This window comes from Lactuca serriola, chromosome 5, assembly GCF_051521515.1.
Source record: "Lactuca serriola cultivar US96UC23 chromosome 5, Lser_US96UC23_V15, whole genome shotgun sequence".
NCBI classification, from domain to species: Eukaryota; Viridiplantae; Streptophyta; class Magnoliopsida; order Asterales; family Asteraceae; genus Lactuca; species Lactuca serriola.
In genome coordinates this window covers 313,720,889-313,739,996 of record NC_136412.1, presented here as the reverse complement: position 1 = coordinate 313,739,996, position 19,108 = coordinate 313,720,889, and the positions used below count along the sequence as shown (strand labels likewise).

The following is a 19,108-nucleotide window of genomic DNA, read 5'->3' as shown; positions in this document are numbered from 1 at the left end:
TATTTTGTTCCATAGCATTAATATATTAAATGGTTATAAATTACGTTATTGTATAAACTGATAAAACAACCAATTAAACCCTGGGACAAGAGGGTTATAGATGTCATTTCACAAGAGAACAAAGAGTGAAACACATAGCCTTATTACACACCACACACAACAATGATGCCATCAAATTTTTGCTGAATCTGGACATCATCAATCTGCATTATCATGTCGATGTATTATGGTTTAGTAATTTATAAAATATATAAACAATTGGGAATTGTATACACATGAATTTACCATTTTAAGCTCTCTTCAGTGTTGGAATCCAAGATAAGGTCTTCAAGTTCAGCAATTATAGCATCATAGCAGAACACGTATTGATCCTGTGAAACAAAAAATGCTGAGCACTTAATATTATGCTCAAAACAAACATAAAAAATGGAATGTATAAAAGAATTTACAGATTAAAATGAGACATACAAATGTTTGAACCATTCGCATCCTTTGTGACCTAAAAGTGGCTATGGTTTTAACAAGATCCAAAGCAGACATGTCACCAATTAAAATTCTTTGAATTGTGTTATGAATTGCACAATATGTTCCAGTTCTACCGATTCCTGCACTGTATATATAACATGTAAAAGTTTTTCTCAGATACACACAATCTTTTTTTTTTTTACCTAGACATCTTTAATTCACATATCTTTATAAAAAACAAGATCAATAAACCTGCAATGCACCAAAATCGGGCCTTTGGATGATGGCAACTGACGTAATCTTCTAAAAATGTCTCGAACAGCTGACGTGTCATTTGGAACTCCATGATCAGGCCATTCATGATATTGAATATGAAATACAGGAAGAGGACCACCCTGTCATATATACCAGAGTTTAGAAAAGGGCATTCACGTCTTTTTCACAGACAAGAGATCAAGAATGTAGGTAACAAATATGATTGGTTTACCTCTTCATAATTCACTACCATATCACGCAACACAAGTGAAGTGTTTGTTGTGGTTGTTGTTCTAGTAAGAGTGCGTATATTATTGTCAAACAATCTCAAACCATTCTCTGACTGAAAATAGTCTCCACATTTCTCAATCTGAATAGGACATTGAGACCAGATCATATATATCATAAAGACAATAATATATAGTATAAAATAAAAACATTAATGTAGATTCATATATTGGTGGAGATGGGATAAGATTTTGAATACCTTGTCAGCATCAACAAGGCGAGTGAGCATGACAATTGCTGGACAATGATTTTGGAGTATCATTTCCCAGAAATCTTCAAAAGTTTCAGGAAGAGGGCCTTGAGTGGCTATGAATCGTGATATATTTTCAGATGGATTGACTTCTGCTGTGATAAGACTAGCATTGATGTATCCCATTGGTGATGATGATGATGACATGTCATCAAGAACAATCCTGTGTGAATCATCTGAGAGAAAAGACATTGTTATTTCTCTACATAAGGATCTTATTATCTTAGCTGATGTGAAAAGACAAAAAAGGGGTTTGATTAGCATACATGGTACAACATCAGGGTAGCGGTTTTTGTGATTATGTATATTAGCCACAGAGCAAATACTATCGACTTCTGACTCTGTCAATACATGGCCCTGTACAAAATTCAAAACACTTTTGTATAAACTTTCTTGTAAAATTACACATATCGTAAATGAATTAAACACCAAAAAACCTTCAAATTGGTGAACTCTTTTTTGATAATTGATAACTGATTGGTCCGTTTCTCCTTGAAAAACTTGAGAGCTTGAACACAGTGATGGAGTTCATCAGGTTTAAGAGGTGGATTTGGTGGAAATCCACTGGACATATCCAAGGTTGAAGAAGATGATGTGGCAGCCATGGCTGATTTACAGTTCAGAATGCAAGAGGAAGTTATGCTGCTTTAAAGGGGTAGCTGAGTGGTCATCCTAGTACATTTTTTTTTATAACAAAAAGTAGGTATATTTCTGTCAAATGTCATGGATTATTTAGTCTTTTTGTAGGTTGGAAAGAATAATGATAAATATATAATGCAAATGGTATTACATCAAAGCATCTCACTTTATTAATTATAATTAAGTTGGCCTTTTAAAAGTAAGAAGAACCAATTGGCAATTGTTAAGTCTTTTAAAAGAATAAATGACAGATATATAAAACAAGTGCTATGTATATATATAAATTTGTTTCTTACTCTGAAAAGGCCAACTCAATTATAACTAATAATGTGAGAAGCTGAATTCATGATGCATACTTATGTTATACTCTTCAATTTGCTTATTGTGTAGTTCAATTGTAGAGCACTTTTCTGTTTTTGCGTAAAACTTGTTTGTCCATTCCTTTATAAATGACAGTGATCATATGATGAAATCAGGTAAGGAATGGAATAAGAAATAACTGTTTGGTTTGTCAAATGGAAGATGGAATGGAACAAACTGTTGCCATTTGCGTTTGGTAAAATTATGAAAAAGAATTTTCCCAAAACTTTAGTTCTCTTAGGCGTTTCATCAATCACCTGGTATACATTGTTTAACCCTCTGTTAACTCAACGAGATGATGGTAATGTTTGAGATTGGCGGTGGTGGAGCAGATGAGGGTTTTGGTTGCTGTAACTGTAAGCAGCAATGGGGGAAAAGGACGATGAATAAGAAGATGGCGACGACGGAGAAGACGGCTGATACAGTGTCCAGGATACGCCATTGACAGTTGGGATAGTTTCGGAGTTTGGAGGAGGTGAGAGTGAGATAAGCCATTTGTCGTAAGTGGTATGTAATTGGGGTTAGAAGTAGGAACTGGCGATGAAGATGAACTAAAGATGAATTGATTAAGATGCAAATACGCAATGCAAATTATGCAACATTGTTTCATTGAACTATATGTTTCTAGAAAACATGCTTGCCATAACCAACACGTTTAGACTACTAACATTCACAATCAAAACAAAAGTCGGCTTTATATGATTTAAAAAAAGCAAATTGTAATAAAATTACTAAGTTTATCAAAATTTTTGATTTTTACAATGAGTTTTTATTCTTTTCAATCATGTCATTATATTTATTAATTTTGTAGCAATATCAACCAACCGACCATTTCTTCATTTCCCCGGATAACCGATTTGCCAAAATTGCAATAAAGTTACTAAGTCTACCGAAAATTTTGATTATGACATTGTGTTCTTTTTATTTCCCTCAGTTATGTCATTACACTTATGTGATGGGTAGTATTTTCACATTTACTTTATTATGTCTAGTATCTTGAACTTATACTAATAAACTCAATGACCCAAGATCTTGAACTAGCCAACATCTTGAAATTGTAATCGTATTTCCTATATTGTTCAAGGGACAAATACTTATTTAAAAAGACACGAACTAAGTCAAAAGGCACATGGTCAAAGAGAAGAGACTTTAAGTCCTTCCTAAAACTGGGTGTTTAAGGACTTAACGTATCTTTTCTATGACCACGCTGCCTTTTTGACTTACTCAATGTCTTTTTAAATAAGCCTTTGTCCTTGCATTGATTAATACAATAAATATGATGGCCGTCCCAAGATGTTGGCCAGTTCAATATCTTGGGCCATTCAATTTATTAGTATAAGCTCAAGATGTTAGGCATAATAAAATAAGGTGAAATATTACCAATGACATAAATGTAATGATATAATTGAGAAAAGAAAACCTGGTGTTAAAATAAAAAAATTCGATAAACTTAGTGACTTTATTGGAAATTGTTTACTATGAGAATAGGGAAACCGATAATTTAGTTGATACTTTAACAAAAATATAATGACATAATTGAAAAGAAAAAAAACAGGTGTCAAATAGAATTTTTCGGTGAACTTTGTGACTTAATTGCAATTTGCCCTAAAAAAAACCAAAGGAAAATTTCTACATGTCATGTTGTAATTTGATTTATCCATTTTATTAAGTATGTTTGATAATATAAGATTTTTAATATATTTTTATATATTTAATATATAATATAGTAGTTTCAGATTCTTTTAATAATTTTAATACTTTATTAGAAAAAAAGAATCATTATTATATTTATTTAATAAAAAATTTATTTGGGTTGAGTTGTTAATGAGAGTGAGTTTGTGTTTAGTTTGGTTTTATAGGTGAAAGATACAAAAATTCGTTTTCTAAGAGATAGTTGAGTTAAGATTGATTGTGAATGGGGATAGTCTTAGGGTGAAGTTTTTTCGGTTGAACTCGAAAGCACATATAAAGAAGAGAAAAAGAAAAAGAAACATTGTTTCTGTCCATTCCAAGAAATTGATTTTCTTTTGAAAGACAAACTAATCTACACATAATTATTACCAATGTCTCAAATGCGATTTAACCCCATGACCTCTCAATTGAAATTGATTTTCTTTTGGGTATTTAAGGGAAAGTGTGGAGGCTAGGGTTGCCTATCTTCGACTTTCATTACTCTCAAACCCAGAAACGCTAGCCAAAATCCTTCTTGATGCTCTTGTGCTCTTTTTAGTGATTTTGTGGTGGTTTTGAGGGAAGAATAAGAATTAGTGCTTGGTTCTTCAAGTGACCCCTTTCTCTTTTGGTGTGCATCTTTTGGACTGCTTGTAAGTCCTTAAGCTTCAATCTTTTTGTGTTTTTCTTCACAGATCTAGGTTTGGAGCATTATTGGTCCTTTAAGAAGTGGTTTGAGTGATATTAAGAGATAAAGTTTGCAACTTTATGGTTTCTCTAAGTCCCTTGAATGTCATATCTCATGGATCTGGACTTGTGTTGTAAGATGGGAACCATGCATGGATTTTGGGTCATTTTATTCTATTTTGACCTAGTTTGAAGAAAGACATGCATGTCCATAAAGTTCAGATTTTTATGTACCATTAGGAGTCTTAGAAGCCTTCTGGAAAAGATGAACTTCAGACTTAAAGGAACAAGTGCTTAATGGTTAAGTTCATGCCTTGTGGAACCTAGGGTTTGAGTTTTGGACCTTTTTGGATGGTCCTAATGGGTAAAGTTAGAAACTTTATCCTTCTAGATCATGTTTTGAGTTAGATCTAAGATTTGAAGCCACTGAGGTTGAAGAAAACAACTTAAACCAATTAAGCTGTTTGGAACCCAGTTACCACGACGTGGCGTCGGGTTGCCACGTAGTGGCGATTGGGGTCAGATTATCTATTTTGTCTTTTAGGGGCCACAACGTGACTGAGGATGGCCACGACGTGGCGAGTCAATGTTGACTGTTGACTTTGACTTTTGACTTGCATTGACTTTTGGTCAAGCCCTTAGTCTTGGAAGAGAAGCTAAGGATGTACTTTATATGGCTGTATAGGTGGTTGGTAGCATTTGTGTTCACATTAGTAGTAGCAGTTGCAGTTGATCATCATTTGATAGGTGAGTCTCCTTACTGTACTTGTAGGTCGAAGGCACCAATGCCGACCCACTGGATTATGCAGTAAGATAGTAGTGATCTGTGTGACACTTACTGGTATGTATGTATGAGCTTGTTGTCTTTGTGACTCTTGCTAGTATGATTGTATGTTAGTTGTAGGGGTGAAATAGACCCGTACTGGTTGAAAGACACCGAAGGAGTTGAAAAGGACTCATAGAGTCGGAAGGGACTCATAGAGTCGGAAGGGACTCCGAGAGTCGCAAGGGACTCGGGGGTGGAATAGACCCTTACTTGCTTTAGAATGATATGTATGTATGATGTACATGTTACTTACTTACATGTACATGTATGGTATGTGGTATTTGGGGAAACTCACTAAACTTTGTGCTTACCGTTTTATGTTTATGGTTTCAGGTACCTCCAGTTCGAAAGGGAAGAGCTCAACATGATTGTATCGCATTCACCCATGTTTTCCGCACTTTTATGATTTTGGGAAATGTACTATGATGACTAATTTATTATGACATACTTTTGGATGTTTTGATATGAATATTTGTTGGTTTAGGTTGAATTAAAAATGAATTTTTTACCTATGATTTTCGGGCAGATAATTACATGATTCCAATTGTTAAGATTATGTCTCAAGCCCATAAATGAGTTTGGGTTTGATGCTACCACATCTTTTATGTTGCTATTATTACCTTCTTAACCCTTGGAATGAAAATGGACTTTGTTTGAGAGTGGATAGAACTTAGAAGCATATTCATTTCATTTCCTTATGATAAACTCTTACTTTCGTTTTGAAATGTTTATCCTTAATGCTTCTTATCCTAGTTATACGATAAACGTTTTTCAAGATTATAAAACATTTTTGGGAGTTGACTTAAGGTCAGATTATTGTCATTATCCAATGCCCCTTAAATGTTGACTTCAAGTTTACTCATGAGACTCTCCAAGCCCGACTTTATTATTTTGACATGTACTAGATGAGAAGATTGGTAACTGAAAAATGCATCCCCAAGCCTAACTTCATTATTTTGACATGTACTAGATGAGAAGATTGAGAATGTTGATAACTGGAAAATGCATCGATATTTAGAATGTCACGTCTCATGTATTTTAAAAAGTAACTTATGTTTTGATATGGATTGTACACCCTTTTATACATAAACTTTCAAATTTGAATTGTTTAACTTGAGTTTTTGGGACCTAATTCCGGATAAAGATTTAAAATGATTAAATGTTTTCAAAAAAAATACTATTTAATTCTAGGTCATACTAATTAATTCTAGCTCATACGAGAGGCGTTTTATAACAAAAGTTCCAATTTTAATACCTAACCAAAGCTTTTTAGCTATCATATGACGAGAATTCTTTTTCATAGCAATCTTTCACAAATTCATAATTTCCCGTTTTATTAATAGACATCAAATCTTTTATTTAAGCAAACGTTCCAACTTTTCCATGGCAACCAAATTTCTATTTCGTAAAAAATAATGGTTTACTAAAACCATAATAGAATTGTCACGCATAATAAAACGTATTTACAGTTTTATACACACAATAACATGATTTAAACTATACATATATACACATAAAAACATATTTATAGTTTTACATGGATAATATCAATGTATTAGAATTCTATACAGATAACGTCAATGTATTTAGAGTTGTATGCACATAATATCAACATACTTTCAGTTCTATATATACATATAATAACAATGTGCTTTATGTCTTATGCATATAATAGCAATGTACTTTCAATTATATACCCATAATCACAACATAAACACACAAACACATTGTGTGCAACATTTTATTTTACAAACATTTTTACTAAGCACAAATGAGTTCATAGTAGCAACTTACATTAGGGTGCAGTCATGTTTTAAGGTGGATTTGGATGTCCTATCTACCAATTTATGTAAAATATACATAAAATGGGAAAAATAAATTGTATGTTTGTAATACTAATTGATTAAAAGAATATGTTACTTTTATCTTTAAGCATTTCTTGATTGTAGATAATTACTTTATTTTAACCTAATTTTCAATAATACCAAATGGCTTTTCCCATGTAAAAGGGTTGAGCTACTGGAGGAGAAGTTAAAGATGTCATTTTACAGAGAACAAATAAAGCAGAATCTCAATCGGATTGCACATGGTGATGTACAAAATCCCAAAATTCAAGAATCATTAGGGATTTATTATCAGAAATCACCAAGCACAATCTCACATCAGATTGATTGCCACTATCACTAATCACACACCTAAACCAACCAATTAAAACATGAGGCAGGAGGGTTAAACATGTCATTTCATAATTGCCTTACACCTCAACAATCATACCCATCAAATCTTGCATTTGACTCCATGAATTTGACTCGTGATCAAAATCTGCATTAAAATGTGAATTATTATGGTTTAGTATCTTTGTACAATGTAAAATACAATGGTGGGTGTTTTTGTAAAAGCTGTATACAGATGAATTTACCATTTTGACCTTGATTGAATGTTGGAATCCGAGATAAGGTCTTCAAGTTCATCAATAATAGCTTCATAGCAGAAGAAGTATTGATCCTGAACCATAAACAGCAATTTACTTTCATTTATTTATTTACTTATTATATTTATAGCATTCTACTTTCATTTCCCTCTAAGAGTCAGTGTTTGGTATGATGGAATGGAATCATAAAGGGGTAATGGAATGATCATTACAGTATGTAATTATTAAGAGATTATATAACTAAACATTCCATCCCTCCACCATGGAACGAAAATCAGCCCAAGAGAACTTAGGAATCACATTCCATTCCTTTGTTGCAAAAAACAAGATTTTCTGATTCCATCGGAATGCATCATTCCATTCCATTCCCTATTCGATTACTACATAAATACATACATACATACCAATGTTTGGACCATCCCCATCCTTTGTGACCTGAAAGTGGCTATGGTTTTAACAAGATCCAAAGCAGACATGTCACCAATTAAAATTCTTTGAATGGTGTTATGAATTGCACAATATGTTCCAGTTCTACCAATTCCTGCACTGTATAAGAAAGATATAAAAATTTATCAGATAACAACTAATCAATCAAATTCAAAAACAACTTTATAAAAATGAGATCAATTAAAACCTGCAATGCACCACGATCGGTCCTTTTGATGAGGGTAGATTACGTAATCTTCTAAAAATGTCTCGAACTGCTGACGTGTCATCTGGAACTCCATGATCAGGCCATTCTGGATATTGAATATGCAAAACAGGTAGAGGACGACCCTCAGACTGAACAAGGTAAAATGTACAGTAATTAATATTTTTTTTGACAAAAGACGAAAATACCCTCCTCTCTTTATCATTGAAAATAGCCCAACTTTAGGTTTATATGAATTTCTCACCTCTTCATAATTCACCTCCATATGGCGTAACACTAGTGAGCTATCAGTTGTGGTTATTCTTCTGGTATTTGTACATATATTGCCAAACAATCTTAGACCATTTTCTGCTTGAAAATAGTCTCCACACTTCTGGATCTGGATACAAATGTCATTTAGTACCTAATTCCTTTATTAACACCAATCTTACAGGGTAGATAACTCTATATATATAGCATGAGAAGTGAAGATGATTATAATTTATAATGCTGCTGGAGATGAGATGGAATTCAATACCCTGTGGTGGTCAACAAGGCGAGTGAGCATGATAATTGCTGGACAATGATTTTGGAGTACCATTTCCCAGAAATCTTCAAAAGTTTCAGGAAGAGGGCCTTGAGTGGCTATGAATCTTGATACACTTTCAGATGGATTAGCCTACAATCATAGATGGAAGTGTTCAATATTCGTAAGGTTTCAATTTGGCTACTTGCACATATTAAAGTTTGATGATATAGGAGAAAATCATTTCACCTCTGCTGTGATAAGACTAGCATTGATGTATCCCATTGTTGATTTCCTGTGATCTTTGCATGGATCAAGAACAACTCTGTTTGCATCAACTGAGACATAGGAGTTAAGTAAATCTCATTGTTAGCTTAGCTGCAGTTAAAGGTTAAAAAAAAAGAGGGAGAGAGTTTGACAAGCATACATGGAACAACATCTGAGTAGCGATTTTTTCTAGAATTGACTTTTAGTTTAGCCACTGAGCAACTACTATTAACTTCTGAATATATCATCCTATGATCCTGTAAGAAAGAACAGGAATTATGATTAAACACATGGGGTTGATGAGAAATTGACGTGATAATAGTGTAAGTAGCATGCTTGTAAATAGAGAAGATTCACAATGTCTCTAAACATATAAAGAGGTTCTTTATCTGTGATCCTGTAAGAAAGAACAGGAATTATGATTAAACACATGGGGTTGATGAGAAATTGACGTGATAATAGTGTAAGTAGCATGCTTGTAAATAGAGAAGATTCACAATGTCTCTAAACATATAAAGAGGTTCTTTATCTGTGATTTTTATTAGCATTCATGTCCAAACAAGAGTATACATACCATACATACGAGCTTTCCACCTGTATTGATAGCTATTTACGCATTCACTCTAAATTACTATCAAAAGTTCCCAATCACTTACTGTTGACAGAATACCTATACCTGATAAAACTAAGGACCATATTCATTAAGGAATTACATAATAATTTGAAGCCATGGGGACATGCTGAAAGAATATCTATAACATTACATAATAATTTGAAGGACCATATTCATTAATGGAGAAAACTGCATATTGTCTCCTTTCGCCATGGATAAATTTGTTAAATGTCAAGCTTACTTCTCCAAATACACAACTCACGAAGCATTATTGCAAAATTAACATCAACATTATATAACTTTGAGTGCTTGTCAAAGTTAATGGCATCCTTATTACGTTTTGTTTAGGTTCTAAGTCTGAATTTCTAAATAAGTCTAACTAATAGATCTTCTTCTTCCTATTTCTTGCAGCGAGCACCGAATATCATTGCATACATAATATACAGTCGTTTAGAGCTACAGCGACATGATACGATGTAACATTGATCAAAAGTTATTGTTAATACGAAATTAAACAAACCGACAACACGCAGGTAAATTAAATCAAAATAGGGCTCATAAACGCATTTAACAACAAAACCTGCAAAATGGAGAACTCTTTCTCAATTACTGAACACTGATCAGTACGCTTTTCCTTGAAAATTTTGAGAGCTTGGACGCAGTAACGGAGTTGATCGGGTTTGAGTGACAGCTTGGATGGAAATCCAGAGGACATATCGAACGAATCAGGAGGAGGAGCAGCAGTAGCAGAAGACGATGAGGAAGATGTTAGAGGTTTAGCACCGGCGGAGGCAGCCATGACCGATTTACGGCTCCGACTGCGAAAGGAAGTGATGTTGCCCGTGGTGGATGATGGCGGTGGTGAACGGTTGTATTCGGGCAAGCTTGACTTGTACCGTACGCTGCTGCCCCACCACAAGACACAAGTGATTTTATTGGATTGGCCGAAGCCAAAGGGAATTTGGTCTTGGCTGATTTAAAGGGGCAGATGAACTTACTTTATTTATTTTAACAAATATTATATGTAAAATTTCCTCAAATTTAATGAATTCTTTTGGTCTTTTAATAATATAAGGTCAAAAAGAATAAATGACAAACATATATAACAGATTAATGCACCATGTTACTTTAATTAATCATCTCAGTCTTTTAAAAGTAAGAAACACACACCTACTACATACATACGTACGTTAAACACATAGTAATACGACAATTGTTTCACCAATAATTGGATTCAAACAATCAGTAGCGGAGCATTTGGATCGACCAACTTTTGGATCGGACCGATTTGGTAGAAAAACATGTTGAGTCTTATTTGGTTTAGGTCCGTATATCCTATTCTTATACCTGTTAACCTAGTATAACTTTAGGTGCATACAATACAACTCGTTAAAAAAAAATACGTTTCCGATTCTATATCCGCTAGACTTGTCAAACTTTGATTGTTCATTTTAGATTAAAAATATAATTTTTGTTTGATTGTTTGTTTTAGATTAAAAAAATATTACGTGTACCATTTGTTTGAACTTGAATCAAATGAATTAACGACATTATCATATTTCACGCATAACGAATCTAACTTTATCTATAATATTATAATTTCGCAAAATTAATTTTTCAAATAAAAACAACTAACATATAAATCAAGTCCACCAACAAAACTTAACAATTTTAACACTTACACACAAAAGTAATTACCGTAACACCAACAATTATAGTTTAAACTTTAAAATCAATCCAACTAACAAACGTCATAATCTAATCTTCCATTTTCCTCTTCCTTATATCTTTGTCATATAAATCTAATATGATTAAAACTTGTGCAATTTTTGTATAAACACAAAATGAAAAAATTGTTAGTATTAAATAAAAAGTAATATTTGTATCAAAATAGAACATTGATTGCAAAATTTTCAAATAAAAGCAACTAACATATAAATCAAGTCCACCAACAAAACTTAACAATTTTAACATATACACACAAAAGTAATTACCGTAACACCAAAAATTATAATTTAAACTTTAAAATCAATCCAACTAACAAACGTCATAATCTAATATTCCATTTTCCTCTTCCTTATATCTTTGTCATATAAATCTAATATGATTAAAGCTTGTGCAATCTCTCCACGAACACAAAATGAAAATGTTGTTAGTATTAAATAAAAAGTAATATTTGTATCAAAATAGAACAAAGATTGTAAATTTTTTACCCAAAACTATATCATTATCCTTCAAGATGTTGTCAACATTGTCTACTATCGGATTTGTAGACGTTCTCTCCCAATCTTAGGTGCATAACAAAGCTTTAACTATCAACGTCTTAAACTAGTCCGATACTCATTTACAATTCTACCACATGTGCCAAACACGGACTCGGACGCCACATTTGAGATTTGTACCGCCAATATGTCTAACAACAAAAAAATTAAATTGTAACGACATTAATTTATAAAAAACTGCAAAAAAGTAATCATCTTTCGTTATCCGAGCAACCGTTGGGAACCTAATCGCGTTTACTTTCCACCAACCGAGAATTGAAAAAAGTTTTTTATATTTCACTATATTCTCTTTCAAATAGGTTCGTAACTTGTTATCCATTGGATCCGAGATGCTACCTCCCATACTAAGAAAATCGCCGAAAAAATCGTTATCATCATCACAACCAATGACTATTCGACTCACATCTTGTTAAGAAGACTCACCATTGTCAAATCTTTCCAAGTAGGTCATATATAAATTCTTCATTCTATTCGCAACCTCTCAGACCATTTGATGCGTTTTTATGTTTATGCCCACCGGGGTTAATGACGATTCCATATACCCGATCATTTTTTAAATGCATGTAACATAAAAGGTGATTTGGTGGGAGGATCAAACAAAACCGCAAAGTATATAAAATCGATCATCTTGTTATAAGCACCCCAATACTTGTCGTATTTCGCCTTCACATCCTTTACCATTTCGAGAAAGATTGGTTTGGTTGACCAATTTCTTAGATGTATGTCCACATAAGACTTCCCGGATAAAAAGATTTACCAAAGGTTTTATGCAGCCGAAATAATCTCAGTTTTTATCTTGAATTTTTCAAAGAACTCCACCATATCCATTATCACTTTGAAGTAAGAATTTTCTAGTACTCTACCAAGATCCCTTTCATATGATTTATCTGCCAAAAGAACCTCGAGTTATCTTGGTAAAAATTTGATATCTGTGACAACTCGAAATTTCTATCTTGTACAACTATTCACTTCTATCTAAGTCAGACTTGTTTCTGCTAACTCTTTGCACTATTTAGAGTCTGTCTGAGCGTTCTAAAACCTAGTACCTTTAAGAGGTAATTATAGGAAGTATACTCTAGAGTTCATGTGCAACATTTAAGGCTCAAAACACCAAGAGTTTGGAGTTTACGACCATAAAATGGAGTTTACGGTCGTAAACTCTAAGGTATAAATATGACACTTATCCATTTTTAGTCATTCTTACCATTTTCAAGCCTAAAACTCATTCTCTCTCAACTATCATCCAATTTTTCACTAAGATCTTCAACTTCGTAAGTGTTTGTTTCCTTGATTAGTTGATATACTTCAATATCTAGTGATTATACATGATTTCATCCATGAAATCTCTTCATTTTGATAGATCTTCAAGTGTTCTTCATTTCACCAAGAACACGAAGAACACACACTAGTGTTTTTAGACCTTAAGCACCGATACAAGCTTCTATATTGTAAGTACTCTTGCCTTAGCTTGTTATGCTTGAATCACTTAGTTTACACCTAGAAAACATCAAGAAAACAAGATCAAAAGGTGTTTACGGCCAAGGCAATCTTCTTGGGCCATAAACCCTAATTAAGGGTGCAAATGAGCCCTAATCCCTTCCAAAGCCTTGAAAATCAAGTCTAGAATACTTCCAAGAAGAGTATAGGACCTTAAACATCAAAAGAACCAATAACATATGGTGTTTACGGCCAAGGCAATCACCTTGGGCCGTAAACACTAGTAAGTGGTGCATTTGTACTCCCATTCCTTCCTAAGGCTTAGAATTGAACTTAGAACACTTCATTATGACTTATAAGACCTTATATCACAACTTGGTACAAAATACCATGAGTTTACGGCCGTAAACTCATAGGGGTTTAACCCTTGGCCGTAAACTCATGTGATGCATCCGTGTTGGCCATAAACTCCAATGAGAGGCCATACTTCCCTTAGATGCAACCCTTTGGTACTTCTAACACTTGAATCAAAGTGTTATCCATGTCCTAGGGTGTCCTTCCTTACACAATTAGTTGCTTAAACACTAATGGTAAGCATATATGTGTCATTATATGATAAATAGGGTCCGTGTGTGTGCTCAAGTCTTCACTTGACACTTAGCATCCTATACCATCCGTTCATCCAAACCACTCACTACAGGTGAGTTCATACCCCTTAATCTACCTTTTAAATGATTTTAAATGCTTTTATAGGGGGGAATACAAGTTGAAACATTATAGTTACTATATCAACCGCATGTGATTAATAACTATCAAACAAAAGGGTTTACTATACTTTTAATTGCTTTATCAAACAAACTACTTCAAATTGTTTACCAAACTTGTTTTACACATTAAACTCTTTATCAAACTTGTTTCTAAATGTCAAACTGTCTCTAAATCATTTTATAAAATGACATCAAGTCATCAATATTTATTTAAACTCTTCAAAAGGTTTTACAAAACTTCTTTCTAAACTTATATATTTGTATTGTCAAAATCATGTCTAATGCAAATATAGTTATATAAGTAAGGTTTGAAGGACTTAGGACTGATAACTCACTTTATTTCCTGTTCCTCGTTTGGTTGTGGACTTAGAGTACCCGGTTGTTTGTCTGAGTGTCGTTTGATCCTTAGTTATATGTAACGACCCAATTTTTAAGTCCATTTTTAAAAAAATAAATGATTCATAAAAACATTCATAAGAAAATACTGTGAAATCACATCGACTCATAAAACAATGTATCATGTCTGAGAACCCAAATCACAAAATAATAACATGTCAAAGTACAATACCAGAATATCCATAATGCGGAAAACAAGGAGTGTGTGTATGATGTGCTGCTACCGTGCTAGCTCCTTTCTCTTCGCTGAAGAGGTACCTGAAACCAAAATGTAAACTATAAACACGAAGCTTGGTGAGTTCCCCCATCGTACCACATACCATAAAATCACATAGCATACATATTGTCGGGCAATTCTGGGGTGCCCGACCTACTCGTTACGACCATTCTGGGGTGCCGGCCTACCCGTACGACCATTCTGGGGTGCCGACCTACCCATGCGGCTATTCTGGGGTGCCATCCTACCCATATCAAGCCATTCTGGGGTGCTGACCTACCCGTCGGTCCTAACAACTGACCCTCGGGGACTATTCCACCCCCTACTTCCACTATCACATATATCATAACATAAACATACTATAAGACATATTTGGGGTGTCCGAACTACCCTTCGGTCCTAACAACTGAACTTGGGGACTATTCCTTTCCTACTACCACTATCACATAACATAATATGCCAACATATAAACATATCATCACATACTATCAGACATATTTGGGGTGTCTGACCTACTCTTCGGTCCTGACAACCGAATTCTACTACTATCACATTTAACATATCATGCCAGCATATAACATATCAGGTAGTAGCAAACTTAGATGATATCACAAAGACAATCATCTAACATACAACTCCTACTGGTGGGGGGGCATTGTGGTCGTAGACCCACCGCTACTGGAAGGTAACTCACCTCGAACAAGTAGCTGCTGATAATATGTGCGGGAAACCTCTGTTTGCTGCTCATCCGGAAGTCCTCCGGCTATAATCCCCACAAAAAACTCAGTCAGAAACTGATATCTACTCTTGGGGTAAAATGACTATTTTACCCCCAACCAAGTCCAAGTCAAAGTCAACTTCCACTTGACCCGACTCGCCGAGTTGGGCCGACAACTCGTCGAGTCCCTTTCCTTTACTCGTCCTTTCCACGACTCGACTCGTCGAGTTTGGCAACGACTCGACAAGTTCCCCTTCTTTACGAACATTAATGAACCTTCATTCGACTCGCCGATTCGGATGAACACTCGTCGAGTTCACCTTCATCTGATGAACAAGTCCTGACCCCGAATCGCCGAGTTGTATGAACAACTCGTCGAGTTCATCTTCATCCATAAGAAGATTGCCTTGGACTCGCCGAGTCTGTTCTAGCACTCGTCGAGTCCCATGAACTCCAGGTCTAAAACTAAGTCCGATGCGTTGGGTCACTCTCTCTGTCTTGCTACAACCCTTCTAACACCCAACTGAGTCCTTTGACCCTCAATAGATATGGGACTCAAAGCCTTGGACTCGTCGAGTCCCAAGAACGGACTCACCGAGTCGATAACGTCCATGCTCTATTTCCTCGATTTCTGATGTACAACCTTTGACCAAATGATAGATCTGATATTGCCATATTTATACCTATTTTTAGGCAATATTTAAGTACATTTTTGTATATAAGTTGGTAATTTGTTTAGAATAATGGTACTTATGAGTTTAAATGTTATTTGCAGCCAAAAAGAAGACATTTTGAAGAAAAGGGACTAAAAATGTTAAAGGAAGAAACTTTGGGAGTTAAAAGATTAAAGGACAAGAAAATCAGGGAAAAGCGTTCTCACGTCGTGAGAACCGGAAGATTCACGACGTGAGCTTAAGTTCTAGAAGATATGTACGCGGGTGAAGGAATCCTTGCCGAACACAGTTATCTTGTACTCACGACGTGAATAATTTATTGTTCACGATGTGAATTATTAAAATCGGGAAACTATATATATATATATATATATATATATATATATATATATATATATATCCTTGACCATTACAAATTGAGGGGACTTTTGGCAGAAGAAAGAGAATCCATAAGGCGAAATTCAGAAGAAAAAAAGATCTGGAAGTGGTTTTCAACATCAAAGAAGAAGAAGTTCATAATTTGCTTTATAAACTTGGTACATTAAACATGTGTTTGATTATAGCTTTTAACTGTTTAGCTGTTAATATGTCCAACTAAATCTAGCTGCTTCTGTTAGCTAGATGAAGCTGGAACTCATGGTTTGAATGCATTATATTTGACGTTATTTGTTGGTTATATGCTTGTGTTGATTGATTTTACCTAGCATGTTTAGTTAATAATTTAATTGCTTTAAATTCTTGTTCTGTGTAGTTAGTGAACACGAATCTGCATGAATATGAATACCTAATAACAAAGTGAACACTAGTTTATTAGAGCTAAGATCAAACCAATCTTAGATAAGTAATTGAATCATTGAATTAAGCTGTGTTAGAGAACTCATATTATGACTGTAATTGTGTTTTGATTAATCAATCTTCATAGCTCCAATCTTATTTAATACTTGATTCTGTGTTAACTATTGTGTGACCATACATAGATTTACATGAATTGATTAATACTTAGTAGGTTTAGAACTAAACTGCTAATACTTCTTAAATTGGTAACCAACGGTAATAGTCTTGACTAATGTATAACCATTGAGTGAAAGTGGATTCGAACTAACAGAAGTATTTTGTTTATTGATTGAGTTTTGTTAAAAAATTAAGTTCATCTAAACTTGCAAAATTAGATACAAACCCTTTTAGCTTATTAATAATTAGATTAATTTAGTAGTGAATATATAAATTAATAACACCGTTCCCTGTGATCGACACCCGACTTACCCAAGCTATACTATAATCTGACTAGGCACACTGCCTATAAGTGCATAGTTAGTCTATGTTTGTTAGGTTATAAATATTAAAATTAGTGGGTGCTTTCGTGCACATCAAGTTTTTGGCGCCGTTGCCGGGGAGCGACTTAGTTTATTAGTTTAGTTAGTTGCATTAGATTAATCGATCCTTTTTGTGGGATAAAACCTGCAAAAAGTTAATTAGTTAATTTTTGTTTATTAGCTTAGTTTATTAGCATATTATTAAAAAAAATTTGATTTTTTTCTGTCATAGAATTCACGACGTGAGCTTTATACACTCACGACGTGAATGTTGTGATTCTTAGTTTTCCTTAGTTTTTAGTTTATTTTTCTATTTTAGTTCAGTTTTACGTTTTTATTTTGTTTAGTTTGCAAGAGTTCATGACCAGAGGCTCTAACACACCTTTGGTGCCACCGATTGAAGATCCAGAAGCTGCACTTCACAAAAGACTGATAAGAAGACACCATTGCAAGAACTAAAGTTAGCATTTTCAAGGAAGTCGGGAAAGAAGACAGGAGAGTCAAGTTCATCCTCAAAGAACAAGAGCAAGCTTGAACACTTGGATCAAATACTCGTCCAAACCGAATCCGACTACGACACCGAACCTGAATTTGAAGAACATACGAGCGAACCCGAGAACGAGCCAAGGAACGAGATGGAAGACATTGAGGAGATGTCCATGGGAGCTTACAAGAAGCGGATCCGAGAAGATGTGGGTCCCGGTTTAGTCCAACCCGCAATACCTGCCACTGCCACATTCGAGCTGAAGGGGCACATCTTGACTGCACTGAAGGATATCCCATTCTATGGGAAAGATCATGAGGATGCTTTTAAGCATCTAGATGAAGTCAATGACATTGCAGATTACTTCAATGTCCCAAATGTCAATAGAAACACAGTACTGCTCAGGATGCTTCCCATTACTTTCAAGGGAGCTGCTAAAGAGTGGTTAAAATCACTTCCATCGGGTACGATCACTACTTGGGCTCAAATGTGTGAGCAATTTCTGGACCAGTTTTGCCCACCATCCAAGATAGCTAAACTCAAGAAGGCAATAACCAACTTCGAACAAAAACTGGGGGAGTCATTGTATGAAGCATGGGAGTGGTACAAGGGCTTGCTCAGAAATTGCCCTCAGCATGATCTTAATGTGCGACAAGAGATGTCGATTTTCTATGATGGGGTCAACGTTATGACAAGACAACTCCTTGATTCTCAAGGACCTTTGACAAAGAAAAATCCAAGGGAGGTCAAGGAGCTGATTGAAGAATTCGCGAAGCACTCTCGTGAGTACCACAACCCTAGGCAAGATGGAATCAAAGGCGGTGGAGGTGCACAAACTGAAGAAATAGCAGCTATGATGGCTATGCTAAATATGGATCGGAGATTGACACAAATGGACCACTCAATTCATG

At 34.6% G+C, this 19,108-nt stretch overlaps 1 protein-coding gene and 1 non-coding gene across 4 annotated transcripts; both read right to left on the bottom strand.

Moving 5' to 3' along the window:
* Positions 1-2: 2 nt before the first annotated feature.
* On the bottom strand, positions 3-10,876 carry PTP1 (protein tyrosine phosphatase 1). Of its 3 annotated transcripts, none has more exons than XM_079003269.1 (9): positions 10,490-10,876; positions 9,457-9,553; positions 9,279-9,367; positions 9,042-9,182; positions 8,769-8,903; positions 8,507-8,655; positions 469-610; positions 286-371; positions 3-203 (listed from the first exon to the last, which is right to left on the bottom strand). In XM_079003269.1, coding segments are annotated over exons 1-9 (1,059 nt in total). In that variant the 5' UTR covers positions 10,709-10,876; the 3' UTR covers positions 3-202. The 3 variants fall into 3 exon arrangements, with proteins under 3 accessions (XP_078859395.1, XP_078859396.1, XP_078859394.1); XM_079003270.1 differs by lacking the exons at positions 8,507-8,655; positions 8,769-8,903; positions 9,042-9,182; ... (1 more) ...; positions 9,457-9,553; positions 10,490-10,876 and adding exons at positions 718-860; positions 953-1,090; positions 1,208-1,434; ... (1 more) ...; positions 1,696-1,930; positions 2,515-2,872; XM_079003268.1 differs by lacking the exons at positions 3-203; positions 286-371; positions 469-610 and adding exons at positions 7,399-7,763; positions 7,861-7,946; positions 8,277-8,418 and having other exon boundaries at positions 10,490-10,873.
* A 7,856-nt stretch (positions 10,877-18,732) lies between these two features.
* On the bottom strand, positions 18,733-18,839 carry LOC145055878 (small nucleolar RNA R71). The gene has a single exon (XR_013685426.1). It is a non-coding gene; the product is annotated as a small nucleolar RNA R71 (small nucleolar RNA).
* Between the last annotated feature and the right edge of the window lie 269 nt (positions 18,840-19,108).

Excerpts from the sequence above, each read along its gene's own strand:
- PTP1 (XM_079003269.1), bottom strand. The coding sequence starts at position 10,708 with ATGGCTGCCTCCGCCGGTGCTAAACCTCTAACATCTTCCTCATCGTCT. Across the intron at positions 9,368-9,456 it reads CTACTCAGATGTTGTTCCAT|TTGATGCAAACAGAGTTGTT; the intron begins GTATGCTTGTCA and ends CCTATGTCTCAG. Across the intron at positions 9,183-9,278 it reads CTAGTCTTATCACAGCAGAG|GCTAATCCATCTGAAAGTGT; the intron begins GTGAAATGATTT and ends CTATGATTGTAG.